The sequence below is a fragment of the Falco peregrinus genome, chromosome 4, assembly GCF_023634155.1.
Source record: "Falco peregrinus isolate bFalPer1 chromosome 4, bFalPer1.pri, whole genome shotgun sequence".
NCBI lineage: Eukaryota > Metazoa > Chordata > Aves > Falconiformes > Falconidae > Falco > Falco peregrinus.
Window position 1 is genome coordinate 103,908,248 of NC_073724.1, and position 17,349 is coordinate 103,925,596.

Consider the following 17,349-nt stretch of genomic DNA (forward strand, 5'->3'; position numbering starts at 1 on the left):
AATATGGTCTTTATTATTACATAATTAGCATTTTCTCTTGCTCTGTTTAAACGACAAAAAATAGAGTATTTTTAAAAGCACTACCTGTAAATTGGCAGCTTGTGCTTATTAGAAAGGAATGCTATACCAACAGCATCTACCAGGAGTTTAGATTTAAAATTACAAATTAAGAAAACAGCCCAACCCTAGCATTTTGAATAGGTATTCAAGAAACAAAAAAAGTGCTTCCCCCCTCTCCTTTCAAGTTGTGGAATTATTTTAAAAGCTCTGGCTAAATGAAATAAAGAAATGTTGAGAGCTGTTTGCAAGTCAGAAAATACAAAACAAGGAATTTTTTGTTTTGTAACAGAAAACGGGTTCTTGTGATCCCTACGCAAAACAACAGGTTAACAAGATCAGCAAAACAAACACTTTGACAGTGATGTTTTAGAAACAAAAAACTTTCAGAATTAATTTCAGAAGTTCAAAGAGCTAAACTCTATTGGCAGTGAGCAATGGTCATTACTTCCTAACTCTCAGTTCTTGAAAATCTGTAATTGAGTGAGTATGCACAAACACCACCAGAATTCTTCAGCAGAAGACCTGGGCCATGATCCATGGGTTGATGCAACTTCTTCAACAATTTATCAACTGACAAAACACACCAGGGTTACATTAATTGGGAAACTGGCTAGAAGTAAACAACGTAGGAAAATTTGTACTTAAAAACGTGTGGGATGAAACTAGTTTGCAACCTACAAGCAATTAACTAAAGTCCTTAAAAAAAAAATTTCTTGTAGCCTCTTACAAGCACAAGGCTAAACCATTTAAGGCTTAACCACACTAGACAGACAATTCTAAGTAAAACTATTCCCCTTCATTATGTTACAAATACTAATAAGGCAGGTTTTGTAGATTGCAAAACTGGATTTTGGGGCAGGCTGTTAAAATGCATTATCAATCAAAAGCCCTGACTGTGCTTATAATGATTCCAGTTAAGAATGTTACTTAAATGCATTAATTATACATATGCCCTAGTGTCTTGGAAAAAGAATGATTTTTTAGGATGAAGTTTTAAAAAAAAATTAATAAGCAAAAGCAGAGTTTTCAATTGATGCAACATCAGATTAGCATGAATGTCAAAAATACGCAGGCATGGATGTCTCTCCAGAGACATATCTAACTTGGATTTATATATAGAAAATGCATTGGGGGGGTGGGGGGATATTATATATTTGCCTTATTAAAATTTAATTGTTATTCTGGTACAAAAATACCAATTTGTATTTACAAGGCTAAATATAGGCTAAAGAGCCTTTTTACTATTTTCTATCATAAGCTGTTCAAATAATTAAATGCATTGCTCAAAAAGTTAAAAGCTTAGCTGTCAAAGAAAGGTGAAATATTTATAATGTGCATGAGATCAGACATTTAGTGAATATCAAAATAAGATAAATTAGCTGAATAGCTATGAAAAAGATACAGTTTCGAAAATGAGACAATTTGCTTAGGCTGTGGTAGTTATACAACAGATCCTTTTAAAGCACTACGATTCTTAAAAAGAAAGTATTAGACTAACTCAGTTTCTTTACTGACATTATCCATACTCAGTTGAGTGGTTTTATTTCGTTCTTCTGTTGTTGCTGTGTGTTAGGGGTTTTTTTCTTTGGTTTTTTTCTTTTTTTATTTTTTAACAGCCATGTCAAAAGAAAGCTTCAAGCACAATTAGACTTTTAGTAGCGTTTGACTCCATTCTAGTCCTTATTTTCACTGGTTTAGCAAAGGTCGTCTTATGTTTGAAGTTAATGCACATGCTACACAGAATCAATACACATGTTTGACCAGAAAAAGTGTATTTACTTCACTGGCTGCTGTGTACTCAGTTTTTTATATAGAAACAGCATTCACAAGTGCAGCTTACAAGTGCCTTCAAAATGGCACGTCCTATACATCAAAAATACTTTAAAAAAATAAAATTAAACCTTAAGTCTGGAAAGTGCTACATGCGTATTCCTATTCTCTACAGAAATGACAACCAGTTAATTTTGAGCAGACCTGAAGGTTTAAGCGACGAGGCAATAATAGCCACTTAATGTTTCACCCTATTTTGATTTCTTCTCAAAAACAGTTGCTCCACAAACACTTTCTGCATACAGTTAATTATCTTCTTTGCTCACATATTCATGTCCTCCCTTTGAAACTACAGCTTTTCAAAGTAAAACAGTTCTAGCCTTGCTCATACCCACTGGTACAGAAACTTAATTTTGTACCTTGTTATCCTTCTCTGATTTCTTCTAGGTCCACTCTATGATTTTTGGCATGGTGTAACCTGAACTATGTAAGTATTCAAAATGGAGTCAGGCTCATAGCACATTTTCTGGCTTGCTTTCAATTCTTCTTCCATATTTCCTTCACATTCTACTTCCTCTTCTGATCTAGTATTTGGCTGACAGGCTTAAAGAACAATTAGCTCCTTCCTACCTAATAGCTGCTAATTAAGGAGTTACCACCGAATCTTTTTAGTGGCAGGGGTTTTTTATTATTTTTTCAGTTAGTGTTTTTGTCTTTCCTACATGTCCATTACTCTGCATTTAATAGAAATTGGAAAGATAAGTGTTTTTTTTTATTTTTACATGGTATCATTATCTGCTTCTGCAACTTTCTCAGAAAGTCAGTTCTCTTTTGTGCAGATAGCATAGATCTGTATGGATTTTCACCATTACACTCTTCCTAGTATGTAAAATGACCATTTAGTCACATCTTTTATTTCCTGTTCTTCAGTTGATTCAACAAAATTAGAGAAATACAGTCTAGAACTAAAGAAAAGACAGGTAAGAGAAACAAGAATGACAGGTATAAAAAAAAATTACAAGGACAGATTAAAGAAACTGTAGTTGTTTAATCTGCAGAAGAAAAGAAGATAAAAGAGATAGCATGATAATGTTCAATTACATAAAAAGTAGTTGCAAAGAGTAAGAGCATACATAATTTTCCATACATTCTTGGCACAGAACAACAGAAATCTCTCACTTAAAACTACTTAGAAGGCTTATCAGGTATTTGAAGAAAAAACGTTAATGATAGGAACTGCTGAGTATAGACAAGATCATTTTGGAAATTGTAAAGATATTAATTGGCAAGTTGGACAAGTATCTGATAGGAATGATTTGTTCAGCTGATCCTACCTTTGGAAAAGGGGATGCAATAGGTAACCTCTCAAGGTCTTTACCTTCTACAACACTATCGAAACAAAATGATCTCCCTTGTTTGTCAGCTCTAGGCAATTCAAGCACTTTATCAGGACTGTCATAGCTCATCACACATTATTTCTGTCGAAAGGCGGCTGAAAAATGGACAGGCCATTAGTCACTTACTTGATTTCACTGACTGGTACTTTCCTTTGTGCCAGCTGTTCCACCATGCCTTTTTCTTCTGAGGGAAGCAATACTAACAAAGCTTCACCACCTTCTTTGTATCTGTTTGGGGAAAAAACAAAACAAACCAAAAGAGAGACCTCAAGCAAACACGCAAAAAACACAGATTTTGTTGATGTTTTCAATAATTGACAAGAATTTACATTTGCTTCCTTGTAAGCAGCCCAAAGAGCAGACAAAAATCCTCACTTTACAAAGGGAAAAGAAGAGGCAAACCAGTTAAGTGACTTGCTAATATTTCCACCTGAGCTGATTTCAAAACTGTATCTAGAGCCCTAAACGTCAAGAGCTAAGACATGGATTGAGATCAGCGGATCTTTTCTTCCCTGGATTAGAAACATTAGTGATAATCAAGTGGCACTTGATCAAACCTTACAATATTAGAAGGTCTAGGTGCTTGAATTCATCCTTTACCAATAGGCAAGTCTTAACACTCGGTTACAACTGATTCTCCTTTGCATATCCTGCAAGTGAAAGAAGGCAAAGGCTAGAAAAGGGTAAGTGCTTTGATCCCTAACAACAACAACAGCTACTGGCACATCCAATAAAGGCTATTCTTCTAACAGGTGACAGAGACATCTGAAAGAAAAGCATAAAATCAGGGAGTTCTTCCATTTATAGAAGCAGTTTTTAGGTGCAGAAGAAAAACTACCTCAGACTGATCCCCTAAGAACATACCTAGAGTTCACTCTTCAGCACACTTAACAGCTGTATCAAATATAGCTGAGTTAGTAATTTCTCAAGATAGGTGGTTGGCACAGACATAAAAATTCTTCTATTTTATTCTTAAAGCACCTTCTGTTGACTTTCTATGTTGTGTAAGAAAAAGTTCCTACTTTTGGTGAATGTAGTAACTTGACGATGTTCATGGAGAAAGAAACACCCAAGAGCACTAGTAAACAAACAAAACAATGGGTTTAAGTCCCACTGAAGAAGTAGTAAGGAGTTAGCACATTATCTAAGTTCTTATCTATCCTAACACATATCTTGTTTCTTCATTTACATTCACAAATAGTTCTTAAGTGTACAGATTGATAGGAAAATATTGCAATGAGTCTTCCATTATATAAAAAACAGCAATCCAACTAGATTTCAGAAATATGCCAAAATTAGACAGAATCCAAATGACAACTAACTGATCAGAGCAATGCATGGGACAAAGCAAAATAAGAGAGTAGTAAGTTACTATGTAGAGCAGCTCTAAACTGACAAGAGCTACTCACAGGAAGGCCCCTAGTCAGCAGCAGATTATAAGCCTATACATAAACTGCTATGACTACCAGTATTCCATTTATTTGAAACAGAAAATACTCACTGTGTTATCTTTAAAGTGCCGTTTTATATCAAATTATTTACTACATTAACAGGCCTTTGGCTTTGTTTCTACTCCACTCTCATCTGTCTTACACTAGTAAAATGTTTCTCTATCTTAAGCATATCTGGTTTGTCCTTTCTGTTTTCTATAAGGAACGTTAACTGTTTCCTCTGTCTTTATTTCAGTCAGTCTGCTGCAATTCCACAAATCTTCAGCTTCTGTTACTCCAGCACACATTCTCCAGTTGGGTCTTTAACTGCATTCACTCATCTCCATCAAGAGAACCATCAACGAAAGGATATTCTACAAAAGGTATAAACTGTCAGCAGAAGGCTGAGAGATGTTATTAGTTTGTCCTTGGGTCAGAGACTACAGACAATGCCAGAGTAAGTCACACATCTTTCCAATAAAAGCTCATCAATGACAGAAGAAAATGCCAGTTCAGTCCTCCTGCACAGAAAAGGGGAGACAAGTGCTGTTTAAGGAAGTATTCAGTCAACGCTCCTTGCCTTAAGAAAAGAGCTTTTAAGTTGGAGGCCAGAGAGCGCAGACTGATGTTCTCAGGCACACCAAATAAGAATCATACCATTAACGGATAAAAATCATTTCAGATAGACTACAGGGAGCCCACATTTCTCCAAGTATAAACAGTCATCACTTGCCAAAAACAGTACTGCAGAACTGTTTGAAAACTACAAACACTATCTGTCACAGCATAGTAAGCAATGCAAGTAGCAACAAAATCTGCAGTTAAAACATACTGACAGCTTTTATTACAGCTCTCTGCTTTCATTTGGTGAATCTGAAAGAGCACAACAAAACACTCTCAGATGTAGGTTTTTTGGTTTGGGGTTGTTTTTTTCCCCAATGCTATACATGATGGGTTTGGGGACTGACTTTTACAGGTAATTTTAAAACGTTCAATAAATGTTTTTTATCATGAGATTTTAACTCTTACATTCTAGGTTTTGAAATTTTACATGGAAGTCAAATTGATGTAAGAGGACAGTCTTTGCCACATACCAGCACTGTAAATTTACTGGTTATATATAGTTTGGTAAAAGTACCAAAAGAAATGGTAAGACATTTGGACTTTGTCCTAAAAAATACTGCTTTAAGCTTGTGGGTGAGGAAGACATACTGTACAAAAACTATACTAACTTGATTTTAATCCATTTAATCAGTAGACCTAAAACATTCTTAATGCAGAAACATAAGCTTGTATAACCTTTCTAAAACAAAGTTCTAAAGCAACCCATATGCTTGGTTTAAGGCAATTTATCATCTTTACCAGCAGCATGGGAGGACCTAACCCACTGCTAACCAAACACCTCATGAATATTCGCACCCTTTATATAATAATTAGGGTTGGGAATTACTTCGTACATAGACCAAGTGCACCTTCTAAGAAAGCTCTATGTATTTTAACCCAGCCAAATTCCAGATAATATCTCCAGAAAGTGGGTGCATGTCAGACACCACCACTGCTTGAACAAGCAATGAAATCCTGGAAAGCCACTAAACCTTAGAGGACTTTGCATTTTATGGCAAAAACTGATGATCACAGTTCCAAGGCAGCTAATTATTCATCAAAAGAACCTAAGCTCTCAGAGCACTGTTGGAAAGAAGGATGAAAATATTCTCTTTTCTACCCAAGGCTTGTATCAGACAGGAAAACAGACATCATATCACTGCCAATACCAGTCTCTCACCGATTTAGAGTACAGAATTACACACTGTTCTGCTCTTCTCCTCAAAACAGATGCTATGAAAGGAAAGGATTCTGAGAAGAGCTATGTGAATGATTCAATATCTGGGAAGAATGTCTGTTTAGTCTCTTAGCAAGAACTCCCTCATTTGTCAGTAAGGCAAAAAAGTCTTGATCACACTATATAAACACCTACGAATCATGATTTGATGGATGGACCACTTGGTGGGTAAGGAATTGGCTGTATGGCCACACTCAAAGAGCAGTGGTCAATGGCTCAATGTCCAGGTGCAGACCAGTGACGAGTAGCATTCCTCGGGGGTCCATACCAGGACCAGCACTGTTGAACATCTTTGTCGGTGACACAGACACTTGGGATAGAGTACACCCTCAGCAAGTTTGCTGATGACACCAAGCTCTGTGGTGGGGTCAACACACTGGGGCGAAGGGATGCCATCCAGAGGGACCCTGACAGGCTTGAGAGATGGGCCTGTGTGAACCTCATTAAGTTCAAAAAGACCAGGTTAAAGGTCCTGCATGTGGGTCAGGGCAATCCCAAGCACAAATACAGTCTGGGCAGAGAATGCATTGAGCGCAGCCCTAAGGAAAAAGATTTGGGAGCACTGGTGGACAAGAATCTCAATGTGACCCAGCAATGTACTCCTGCAGTCCAGAAAGCCAACTGTATCCTGGGCTGCATCAAAAGAAGCATGAACAGAATGTGATTCTCCCCCTCTACTCTGCTCTCCTGAGACCCCACCTGGAATACCATGTTCAGCTCTGGGGACCCCAGCACAAGAAGGACATGGACCTGTTGGGGTGGCTCCAGAGGAAGGCCACAAAGATGATCAGAGGGCTGGAGCACCTCTCCTGTGAAGACAGGCTGAGAGAGTTGGGGTGGTTCAGCCTGGAACAAAGAAGGCTCCAGGGTGACCTTAGAGCAGCCTGCCAGTGCCTAAAGGGGCCTACAGGAAAGCTGGAGGGGGACTTTTTACAAGGACATGCAGTGATAGGACAAGGGGGAATGGCTTTAAACTGAGACAGGGTAGATTTAGATTAAATACAAGGAATAAATTATTTCCTGTGAGGGCGGTGAGGCCCTGGCACAGGTTGCCCAGAGCAGCTGTGGCTGCCCCATCCCTGGCAGTGCTCAAGGCCAGGCTCGATGGGGCTGTGAGCAGCCTGGTCTGGTGGGAGGTGTCCCTGCCCGTGGCAGGGGGTTGGGACTAGATGATATTGAAGTTCCCTTCCAACCTAAATCATTCTATGATTCTAGGATTTCTGTAGATTCCTTAAATTTAGTCAAAGGCATGAAGCAATTTGTGTAGTTCTGTTGTTTCTGGCATTTATGCTGGAGTGCCTGACTTGGCATTCTTGAATTGTTGCTTTATTTATTTTATTCAGCGTGCAACACGCTATGTAAGGACAGTGCCATACAAATCATGGAAGAAATACCCATCAAGGGTCAGAGAGTGCCGATAGCCACCCTGCAAGCCACAAACCCAAACTGGAATGATACAGTACAGGAAATATCATTCTACATTAGTTCTGCTTTTATAGATTTTGCTCAGCATCCAGAAGATCACTCTCAAACCAGGATGCAGGACCAGATAAACCTTCAATCTGACCCCTGAAAGGTGCTCCTAGTGCTAAACATGTTATATGTTAGGTCAGTTATCTTTTCAGAAAGTACAAATTCAGGAGATTTTAATTCTAAAGGCACATTCCATAGATCCTCGAGAAGAAAACAAGCATTAAATCCGGCATCTATGGACACAAGGTTTACACTAAGTCTTGCAAAGCCTTTATATAGAGAAAATAGCTAAGTAATGAAACAATCACATGAAAATAGACAAAGAAAAGACGGATGTTTCCAAACACCTACACTTTCTCACCTTTTGGCAACAACTAAGAAAAAAAAAAAAAAAAAAAGGCAACATTGCAAATATTTCTCAGAGCTGATGTCTTCAGAAATTCAAAAGGACAGAAAGACATCTGGTAACTACTGATGCAATTTTTTTTCTTTAGCTATTGTGGAAATATTCACTCTTAAATGCCAGTATTTTAAATGTACTTGAAGTTAAGGAGGAATAGGTTTTGCCCATTTTTATATTGTGTGATATAATTAATTAAAACAGACTGTTTAATATTAATGCTGTTCTTCAGAGCTAAACACAAAAATGAAATCATTACAGAATCGAGAAAGCCAAAAATCAAACAATCTTAAGTACCATCTGGGAAGGTTTGTATCTGTTCAGAGTCCCCAGTGGGTGTTTAGCTAAAGAAAGCAAAATGCAAGCCTATAAAAAAGGAGTTTTACTTGGGTAAAATATTATCTTATTTCTCAAAAAAGAACAACTTGGTAATATTCTAATAATAAAATTATGGTCCGAAAGATAACCTCAAAAAGATAGGCTGAAGTGGAAAATTAAGTTCTCAAAAATTTTCTTTTATACTAAAAGCTTCTATATTGCATACTTATGAAAGCACAAGCTAGTAAAAACTAGCATGAACAAAAAAGAAAAGAACACTTAGATGTTCTCCTCAAAATGTGTTTCCATTACAATGCCTAAAACAGGAGAAAAGAACATCTCTTAGTATCCTAGGGGAGTAAAGTTCTCCACTACAGCCAACAAAAGAACACTTCCCTAATTATTTTCAGTAGACAGATAAAACCTTTAAACCTTTATATACACTAAGGCAGCAGAGTCAACCTCAGCTGCTGAAACTCTTTAGCAGAAGGATGACTTCTTCTGCAGGTGAGAAGACATTAGAAGTTCTCCCCATTCTTGCTGACTGCAGCCTTCAAGTTTTCCATCATCACCAAAACCAAACAGCTGGCCTAAAAGGCTAATTCACTCTGATGCTTTATTATTCACTAGGTATGCACCTCTGCTATGCTGAAGACAAGTAAATTAACAACCTCAACATAATCAAACTTTCTTGGACTGTGTAGTAATTGGTGATATTACTTATCCTGTCATCTCCTCAAGCTATCAAGAAACCAGAGCACGGACTCATCTTTACGCTGTGGTTTTAAAAGTCTCTTAGGATACCAGACAATTCATTCCAATTCTATGGAAAATTGCATCTTACCTACAGAAAGCCTTTGGAGGAAAAAAAATAAAATTCATGTACTTCTAGTTCATATCTGCCTTTTTTTCTAGCATCTATTGGCTTCAATTCTTATCAAAAGGCAAGTAAATTCTCTGCAACTCAATCTTGACTTACAAGCAAGCTGTGACAAATCATCATTAGCATTATAAAGCAAAGGGTAGGCATGATATATTCACACTGACTGCAGATGAGAAAAAGGATGTCTGCAATCAAGGGCAAGCATCAAGGGCTGGACAAGAAGGAACTGGGATAAATTATTTAGGACAATGTGATACTGACTAATTAGAAGTAGAAAAATGGTTTAAAATGTCAGGAACACCATTTCCTTAGCAATGAAAAACAAAGAGTTGCCAAATAGTTCCATTTTGTACCAAAAATAAACAAACTAAAACACTAAAATCAAGAGGATGGTTTATTCATCATGACAGAATCTATATTAAACTTTGGCCGAGTATCATCCTGAGCTCACAGCTGGTATCAAGCATGAAGAAACTAATAACATGGCGACGATTCAGCGAGGACAGGATGAGAAAAAATGCTTTTCACGCAGGCCAAACAGACACTCAGTTTTTGCTAATCTTAACGTATCTTAATGTATCCTTGATCAGACCCAGTCAAAGGCTGCGTATATCCCTAGCCAACACTGTTAAAGGAAAGAATAGTACAATTATCACAAAGGCAACAGGTGAAAACATATCATGGTTATTAATAAATTCCACCTTTCCACGCAGCTAGAGTTGAGTTTGTTCTAACTACATTTAGAGTAATTTTACATCCCTGCCACGACCATCGTAACATATAGTTCAGTCAAATGCACCGTATTTTAACTGTCAAAGACATATGAGTCACAGTGATACCAGAATAAAATAGGAATGGGAACCATCTAATTGATGGTCATCGGGCACCAGTGTTCTGCTGTAGGGCAAACATCCAACAGGAAAAAAAAATTATGGGAAAGCAATGGAAAGAGATCTGTAAGGATACTCTGCATGGATATGCAGACCTTAAAAGAAATATTATACAGGTTGCCTTGAACAGATGTATTGCAACATGTTTCCCTAACATTTGTATTTCAGAAGATATAAGTTGATGCCAAATTTCAAGAGAGTTAAAGGCAGTATTTCTGCTTTGTTTGGCAAGAAAAAAATAATCTATTTTCAAAACTGGCACAGGACAAAATGGAACTGATGACATAATCATAAAATTTGGGGGAGGAGGATTGCAGATATAAAAATACTTGCACCACAGTTCCCTGAACTGGAATATTTCTCATTACAGAAAACTCAATATAAAGGAGGTGATAATGTTTTTGAAGATATTTACCACACACGAACATGTAAGGAACCATAAGTATATGATTTTTACGCTTTAGAAGTCACACATCTACCATCATATTCAAAAAACACCCATGTGTTTTGGGTTTTGGGGTTTTTTTAATCTGTAACTTAAATCAGACATTACCAAGTTGACTTGACTAAGGATCTAATTTCAGTCGAAATGGGCCAGGATGGATAGTATCAACATATGCTGTCATCTCATCTGTCAAAAGACACAGATGGAAGTAAGGTATCACTGCAAAACTTGTGAGCTTAAATCAAAGCCCATTCCTAAAAAGGTTTGCATTCCAAGCCAACAAGCCATCTTCAGATACATTTGAACTGCAGAAACTCTCCACAGCAGATCCCTTCAGAGAAAGGAAATCAGGCATCAAGGAAGCCAAACCAGCTTCTCAACTGTCCCTTTCTCACCCAGATCAAATCTGAGACTTATCAGAAGTAAGGCAAAGGACTGCTTTTCTTAAAACATTAAGGTCAGTAAGTTAAGCATTTGGAACAGCATCAAAACCAAGTCCATAAATTCATCTGGTTTTGTATGTTTGTGCATTATAATACACCTTCTAATTAAGGATTTGTACTGTTCTTCCGCTTTGCTCATCACACGATTGCCAAACTTAATACAAACTGTTTTCTAGTTACTTCCCCTGTGAAGCCAAATTATTCACCATGTTAAAGCGGTTATTTATTCACTGTGCACCATTCACAGTGAACAACATTCACCCTTTGCAGAACATAAATATTCTGGAGCACTTGAGTTTGCGACAATAATATTCTTTAAACCTTTGCATACAATTTTAGTTTCCATCAAGAATCCAGAACAAGACAATTTCATCCCATGGAAACACTGATAATCAGAACTCAAAAAGCAGCATAGACCCCTGCTTCTAGAGCAAAGATTTAGCCTTGTAAAGACTGAAAGAATATGCCAGTGAAAGTATAGAGGTATATGTTAATGTAAACACTATTGCAATTGAGATTTAAGGATGAAGAGGAAAAAAAAAAACCAAAAAAAAAAACCACCTAGCACAGTACAGTTCTTCATCAGTTTTAAGTACCTAAAAAGAAAGAATCACCACCTGAGTATGCAAATACACATCTAGTTTTGGGAAGGTAGGTTACAAACAGCGGTTTCCCACTCTACAGGTTAGCAAAAAACGAACAATCATGCTTAATGTAATACAGACTAGAAAAAAAGTTAGATCAAGTCAAGTTCTATTATTTCTATCATGCAGTTCATATTTTATTTTAAAATTCTTTTCAATTCCTTCATAAAATAACTATGGCAGTGAAAGAAAAAGCACTTCATCGATGCAGATGTTTGTCTGTTCAACTCTTTTTATGTAAAGTAACAACATAAGAAATCTATAAAAATATATTCCAAACATATCAAAATGGACAGGTTTATTCTGAGAAGACCCATTTCAATCTGATACACATACAAATAAATCTGTTCACCCACACACTATCCTTCAACAAAGAGAAACTAATATCCATATCTACCCCTAAGGCCTTCCACAGAAATTCAATAATTAATAGTTTTGTTTTAAAAATCAACTATTAAATCTGATTATATAAGCTCCAATTTTAAACATAATTCTTAAACAAACTAACTGCTTTAGGTCTTTCAGATTGGGCTCAAATCAGCCAAACTTTGTTTCCAATTATACTACCTTATGGGTCTTCTGACATGATGAGGACTGGTGAAATCTAAGCCTCAGATCAAGAAAACATTATTTCTCCAAGCCCAGGAGCATGAAGAGTTTTATCTACTGTTTATCACATCTTGTACACTGCTGAGTTTCTTCTGTAATGCAGTAATTTGTTATTCTGGTTTTTTAAGTGATAAACAAGCACAGAAAACAAATGCATGAATTTTAAATTTCTATCCCATCTACATGTTCAATGGTCTCTTTCTGTAATAGATACTTTTCTTTAAAACAACACATCTTTAACAAGAGATCTGTGTGCACTGCTAACTGAAACCACGCTGTACCATCTACAGCAAGTCCTACGAAATCAGCCCAACAAAAATTACAAGAGACCAGAAAGCATGCATGCTAATTCACAGCTGGGCAAACCCTTCAGACATCGTGTGTTGACTGCTGGGTCCTCAATTCAGCCAGGGAGAAGAACGGTTGTGAACCGTCCAACGTCCCACAGAGCATTTAAACAACAAAAAGTGAACTAGCTTAATTTTTTGGCTTTGCTTTAGCTCACTTCTGGTGCTTTGTTCACTCCTATTTCTCCATTGCATAGACCTTAGTTCAGTACCTCAAGAAAATTATCACTAAACATTGCTATAGAGTCAGAGATTGCTTTGGGGTTTATTTTAGTGTTTCTTTGGTTTGGTTTTCCTCCGATCACTTCATGTCCTTTTCCTGTCTGGACAGTAGCCCATTTATATCTATTGCCAAGGTCATCCAACCAGGTTTCACTCATACCACAAAACGTTAATCCCCTTCAGTCAGTCATACTGGATAGGTGGTCCTTGTTTGCCAGACAGACTTAGTCATAAAAAATAATGGACAAGAATAGGCAGTGCCTCACCAGCCTTACCACGCTATCTCAGAATAAACTGAACTCAAAAGGTCTTGGGAGGTCATTGGGTCCTCCAGCCTAGACTGTAAGCAAATAATTTTCCACAGCATCTGTGTCCCCTCTACTGCATTAAAATACATGTGCTTATTTATTTTTATTACAGCTTAGAGTATAGCTTCATGTCAGCAGGTAATAACCTTAGCCACTTAATATTTCAGTGTATTGGAACATTCATACCACGCCATTATGAAAAGAATTCTAATGGATAACACAGTGCCAGTCAGTATGACTGCAGCACCGCAGGCCACTGTCAGGAACATAGGATACAGTGGTTAATTTTAGAGAATTTAATAATATGATTGCAAGTATGTCATGTCAACAATTTCTTGTAACCTCCACTAGCAGCTATTTTACTTACCTTGACTTAGGATCATGACTTGACTGCAATATACGATGAAATGGTCTAAATAATGCATTATTTTTTTTAAAGAAACATCAGCAAAAGTGCTTCAATGGTTCTTAAATATAAAAACAATACTCAAAGAGCTGCCACCTTGACTGTACTGTTTATTCAGGATATGAATGCCTGGGATATATTTCCCAAGGAAAAAAAAAAAACCAAACCTTAAAAAGTTCCATTAAATCATTCACATTTTCACATGTTTTACTGCCATTTGTAAGGATTACTCTAAAGGATTATTAGTCTCACTTTCACACATATAATGTGCAATTACTTAAGGAGAGCCCAATGAGCATACTTCAAAGCATTTTACTTCATGACAGAATAAGATCATTATATGATCTGGTCCTTTCACCCTTCCACAATTTGATGTGTGTATATTCTTCAGTATTCACAAGGTATCAAAAAACCTATAGATCTTTGAAGTCCTTATTCATACTTGGCTCTAATCATCATACCAGCCAGTACAAAGATAGTAGGCAACAAAGTGTACTGGTTTGCAAAGATGGACTTTTATTGTTCCATTTGTTTTCAGAATTTAATTCACTAGAAGGCAAAAAGCCTATCACAGAATCACAGAATGGTCAGGGTTGGAAGGGACCTCTGGAGATCATCTAGTCCAGCCCCCTGCTAAAGCAGGGTCACCTAGAGCTGGTTGCACAGTCGCACCCATCCGAGTTTTGAATGTCTCCAGAAATGAGACTCCACAGCCTCTCAATGTAGAGCTAGACAGAGCATGCAATGCCTGTATGCACACTATATTTAATGACAACAAAATTATGCTGATTTTCCTATATCAGTTTAAGCACCTAAGAAACGTAACCAACTACCCTGGATTGAATGCCATCAGAAGTCTGAGCCTGGAGTCAGACCTAAATCCTACTTAAGGTTCTGGACATACCCCAGATAAAAACTCCAGAGCAAAAGAAGATTTATTCTGCTTAACATTCCACTGTCAGTGTCTTTAAAAAAGAGAGTCCCAACAGAAAAATCACTCAAGTTAACAGTTTTTCTAAGTTTCCTCTAAAGGAAAAAAAAATAAAAATAAAAAAAAAAAACAGAGTAGAAGGAGAAATTTAATGTTAGGAAAGAAAGAAATTAACTGTAAAAATGTGCCAGGATGCAGGTACATCCAAAATACAAGATATTTACATGTGAATAGAAAGATTAATAGACTTTTCAGTGTCTTCAACTCATTAATGAAATCAAGACTGAAATAAAAGCATTCCTAGATATGTTTTTTTCATGCCATACAACTTACAAATTATGTTTGGAAAAACAGTTAGGGAAGAAACTGAGTACCAGCGTGCTTCAGAAACTATTACCTTCTGCTGCCCCCTAGTGGCACTGTAACTTGTTTCACAAAATCAATCAAAGAACATTTTCAACTGTAGGCTTCATAGGCTACAGAATAGAAGGCATCAATATAAATTAAAAGCCTGAAGAAATTAGCTTTGCATACAATTGCTACAAGCAGCTCTTATTTAATTAGAATTTTTGAAACTAAAGCCCCCAGGAAAAGACTGTGATTAAGTAGTTTAAATTACAGACTTTTCCCAGAGATTGTGTGACAAAAATATAGCAAAAAATATTTATGGGCCTGGCCACATTACTGTCAGTATTTTAGAAATTCTGTTACTGAACTAGTTAAGACTTTAAATAAATACTTTAAAAGCAGTTGGAAGAAATAGCTTCCAATTACTCCAATCGCAGCACAACTTTCAAGTTTAAGACAAAAAAAAAAAACCCAAAAACCAAAAAACTACCTCACACACTCAAGATATGCCAATTCTACTATAAAGTAAAAGCATTACTGGGCAACATCCAGATTTTCTTGATCTTACTTTACCATAAATCAGAAGTGCAGGAGTTGCAATTTATGTTCTTCAGCAGGATAAAATGCAAGTGAAACGCTATTTAGGGAACACGGTGGTCTTATCTACCTAAAAATCAATCGTTATCTTCCATCTTAGATAAGGCTTTGCAAAACTGTAAAACAGATGTGGGAACACATCCATGATTGTTAGTAAAAGGTTTTTCAGCCTTATCCCCAAAATAAATTCTCTCAACTTTCATCTTTACTTTTGCATCACAAAATAATTTGATTTCAGAAGTAAACAGTATTTGGCATCCCAGTTTTAATTACAGTTTAACATAGTCCCTTAATTAGTTGAGCTATTTAATTTAGCTTCCATTCTATGCAATTATATACTCATAAAACATGAAAATTTGTAATTATCTCTAACCTCATTAATGAGGACTACTAAACTACAGTTCATTTTTATCAAGTTTCTAGAACACAATAACTGTAGCTATTGAAAACAAGTGGTTTCCTACTCAACACTTAAGAGTTCACTGAGAAGTACAGTCTCAATTATCCACATCTAAAACTGCATTAGCATATTTACTTAGTGCACAGTATTCACTTCAAACTATTAGACATCTCCCTTGTTTTATTTTCAAAAATTTATTCCATGCCATTAAGGTCATTAAACAAATTTATTTCCAGGACTGCCTTATTCTGAGAAGACAGCACATATATGTTTCTCCAAAATGAAAGCTCAGCCTAGCTAAGCCTTCCTTGATCTTTGTAACAGAGTAAGAAACAGAAAATACCCATAAAACATTTCCTACAGAAGGAATTTGCTTTCAGTATCAGTCACTACCATGCCAGCTCAAACAACCTGCTCAAATGTAGTCCCAGTTTCTGTAAGGTCTGGCTACTGAAAAATTCATGTAACGACACATGTAAACAACAGCCCAGTGAGGCAAAGGGCAGGCACCCAGCACAGCCCATGGCCTACGGAACAGACTCTCTACCCCAATTTTCTACATCTGTCCCTCAAGCAATCACAGAAGGTTGCATTTAAGAGGCCACTGAAGATATACCCTTAAGGTTGCAAAGCTAACGTCCTCATCGGAGCGACGTCTTATTAAAAGCATTAAGGAAAAGGGGCGCTACTTGTCCTCATGTAGCTGCTTCCCCTCTCTAAGCCTACTTACAATCACTCTTCTCAGCACTGAATGAGAATCGGGCAAAGGCCTGAGAATTAAAACTCCTAGGAGGTGCTTTAGGTTGGTGACACAGCTCAGGAAGAGCTCAAGAAGCCTCCTAGAAACTGCCAATCAAACAGTAACAAATATATTATTTTCCCTTTCACTATGACATTATGCCATAAAGACAAAATTACAAGCCTTCTGTGGAAGACACACAAGGATTAAAAAAAAAAGGGGGGGGGGGGGGGGGGGGGGGGGGGCGCGGAGGCGGGAAACACACCAAAAACGAAACCCCAGAATTCTGACTACATGTTTTTCTCTAAATTGGTATGCATGAGATTACACCTAGATCTGAATTTAGTCAAATAGCTACATGTTTTACCTAATTATATATAACATTCACTGATTTTGTTCATTGACAGGTTTTTTTCCAAAAAGCACTTAAAAATTTATTAGTCCATTCC

The 17,349-nt window shown here is 36.9% G+C and overlaps 1 protein-coding gene across 1 annotated transcript in view; it reads right to left on the bottom strand.

The window, feature by feature from the left end:
• DDX10 (DEAD-box helicase 10) overlaps positions 1-17,349 on the bottom strand; it is a 192,200-nt gene that overhangs the window by 156,095 nt on the left and 18,756 nt on the right. The window contains exon 10 of the mRNA XM_055802318.1: positions 3,354-3,455. Coding sequence (XP_055658293.1) covers positions 3,354-3,455 — 102 coding nt within the window. The remainder of the gene's footprint in view (positions 1-3,353; positions 3,456-17,349) is intronic.